Source organism: Montipora foliosa, chromosome 1 (genome assembly GCF_036669935.1).
Source record: "Montipora foliosa isolate CH-2021 chromosome 1, ASM3666993v2, whole genome shotgun sequence".
NCBI classification, from domain to species: domain Eukaryota; kingdom Metazoa; phylum Cnidaria; class Anthozoa; order Scleractinia; family Acroporidae; genus Montipora; species Montipora foliosa.
In genome coordinates, this window is record NC_090869.1 from 64,879,840 (window position 1) to 64,882,339 (window position 2,500).

At 39.0% G+C, this 2,500-nt stretch overlaps 1 protein-coding gene across 3 annotated transcripts in view; it reads right to left on the reverse strand.

Moving 5' to 3' along the window:
• LOC137980276 (uncharacterized) overlaps positions 1–2,500 on the reverse strand; it is an 11,959-nt gene that overhangs the window by 1,823 nt on the left and 7,636 nt on the right. For all 3 annotated transcript variants that reach the window (XM_068827674.1, XM_068827682.1, XM_068827688.1), the window contains one exon: positions 1–211. This exon is cut by the window's left edge and continues 1,823 nt beyond it. In XM_068827674.1, coding sequence (XP_068683775.1) covers positions 1–211 — 211 coding nt within the window. The remainder of the gene's footprint in view (positions 212–2,500) is intronic.

Below are 2,500 nucleotides of genomic sequence, written 5' to 3' on the forward strand. Positions count from 1 at the left end.
TGTCAAGGTAGTCAATAACCAGTTTCAAGATGTGAACACGTAAGGGCTTAAGCTTTCTGTTTTCCTCAAGATTTGCTTGTAAATTCTTGGGGCGGCATGAACCCCACATGTCAAAACTTAACATCTGCGGATCTTGTTCAGCTTTAAAAAGGACTTCCAAACCCATTTCGTCGTTGTCCTCATCACTGTCAGACGTCACTGGGGCCTGTAGCTGTGGGAAAATTATAGTACATTACATACATTATAATTATACGTTTCAGGATAATTCACAAATATGACATAATGTTATCAATGATAATAATTTATTAAGCTTGCTGAAAAGGCAATCTCGTCAAAAGTTGGAAGGAGATAACTTTGAAGAGTCAGGTAAGACGTCAATGATGACTATACTTTCAAGTTTCAAAAATTTCAACCAATTGTTTGAACGGCCCTGGGAGGGAGCTCAGCTGAGTTCGTCGCCCAAAGCAACAGAGAGTTACTAGTAATGGCTAGTTCACATGTGTGACGTGATGGAGGCAAGACGTGTTTCTGAAGCTCCGACTATCAAAGCAAATTTTGCCCCGGGCGTTTTACAAAGATCTGTTTCGTTGCCGGATATCTGGAGACCACCAACGAGGGAGTATTTTACTCATGATAAACAAGATACTAGACCAGGATTATCTTCGTTGCCGGTCAACAGTCATGGCAGGAATGGCGGCAACACAAAGTCTTGTACCTCCGTGTTCAAGGACGAGATAGTTTCTCTAACTGAGAAAGAAATTGAGAATCTAACCATCTCAGCACTGAAAGACGACCTTGGTAAAAGGAAGCTATCAAAAAAGGGAAACAAGCAAATTCAATCCGAAGGAAACTCTCGAAGGACTTGGAAAACTATTAATCACCTCATGTCCCGTCGTCAGAACAACCAGCTGGTAAAGGAAGTCAAAGTAAATGATATATCTATCTGTAATTCTAACGAGATTTCCAATACCTTTAACGAACATTTTTCAACTATTGGGCCCAGACTAGCCCGCGAAATACCTTCTACTTCGGACGAAGTGTCTACTTATTTAAACAATTTTCCTGAAAACTTCAACAAATTCTCTTTTCGTCCAACTACTAGTAGTATTGTTTTTACTCATCTAAATCGATTGTCGAAAACTAATTCTACTGGGTTAGACAATATCTCTGCTAAGTTAATTCGTGAGTGTGCTGATATTATTTCAGGTCCGTTATGTGACCTGTTTAATAAATCTTTGATGTCTGGCATATTTCCTGACGATTGGAAATGTGCCAGAGTGATTCCGTTGTTCAAACAGGGCGAGTCACTTGATTTGAACAACTACCGACCTATCTCTGTCATTTCAGTTGTCGCCAAAGTGTTTGAGAGGATTGTGTACGATCAGTTATACAACTTCTTAAGTAACGAGGGAATCATCTCCTCGACTTCAAAAAGGCCTTCGACACTGTCGATCATGAGATACTATTAACTAAAATGAATCAAGGGAAATCGCTTGATTGGTTTAAATCATATTTGACGAATCGCACACAACGGTGCTCCGTTAACGGTTGTCTCTCTGATTTTACCACTCTTAAATGCGGTGTGCCGCAGGGAACGATCCTTGGCCCTCTTTTATTTCTAATTTATATTAATGATTTGCCTAACTGTCTATCGTTCAGCGTTCCTAAAATGTATGCTGATGATACACATATTACTTATGCTGGCTCTGATTTACATCTGATTCAGTCTAGTATATCTCATGACCTTGAAAAGCTAAGCAAATGGCTTGTGTCTAACAAACTTACTTTGAACGCTACAAAGACTGAATTTATGTTGATCGGATCCAGGCAAAGATTAAGCACTCCATCTGATACTCTTGAACTCTCCATTGATAATGTTCCAATTGAAAAAGTTTCCTCAGTGAAATCACTTGGAATATATGTTGACGAAAATCTAACATGGTATCTCCACGTTGATAAACTGTGTAAAAAGATTGCTTCCGCAATTGGAGCCATTAAACGAGTTAAGCCATTTGTGCCTCAATCAACTTTACTCAGTATATACAACTCACTAGTTCAACCCCATTTTGATTACTGCAGCCTAGTCTGGGGTAATTGTGGTAAAACATCTAACAAGCTACAAAAACTACAGAACCGTGCTGCACGAGTGATAACTTCATCGAGCTATGACGCTGATGTTAATTCCTTGTTTGACAAACTCAGCTGGAAAGACTTAAATTCTCAACGTCAAATTCAGAAAGCTTTAATGGTTTTCAAGTCTTTAAATGGTCTGGTTCCCGAATATCTCACGTCTAAATTTGTAACGCGTAATGTATCAAACTATGCTCTGAGGGATTCGGCAAATAAACTTGTTGTTCCGTTTCCGAGAACAAACTACATGAAAAATAGTTTTAGTTACAGCGGCGCAACTCTTTGGAACAGCTTACATCGTAACATTAGGGAATCTAGTTCCATAGATCAATTTAAACGCCTTCTCTATCAAAATTTTTAAATACACGGC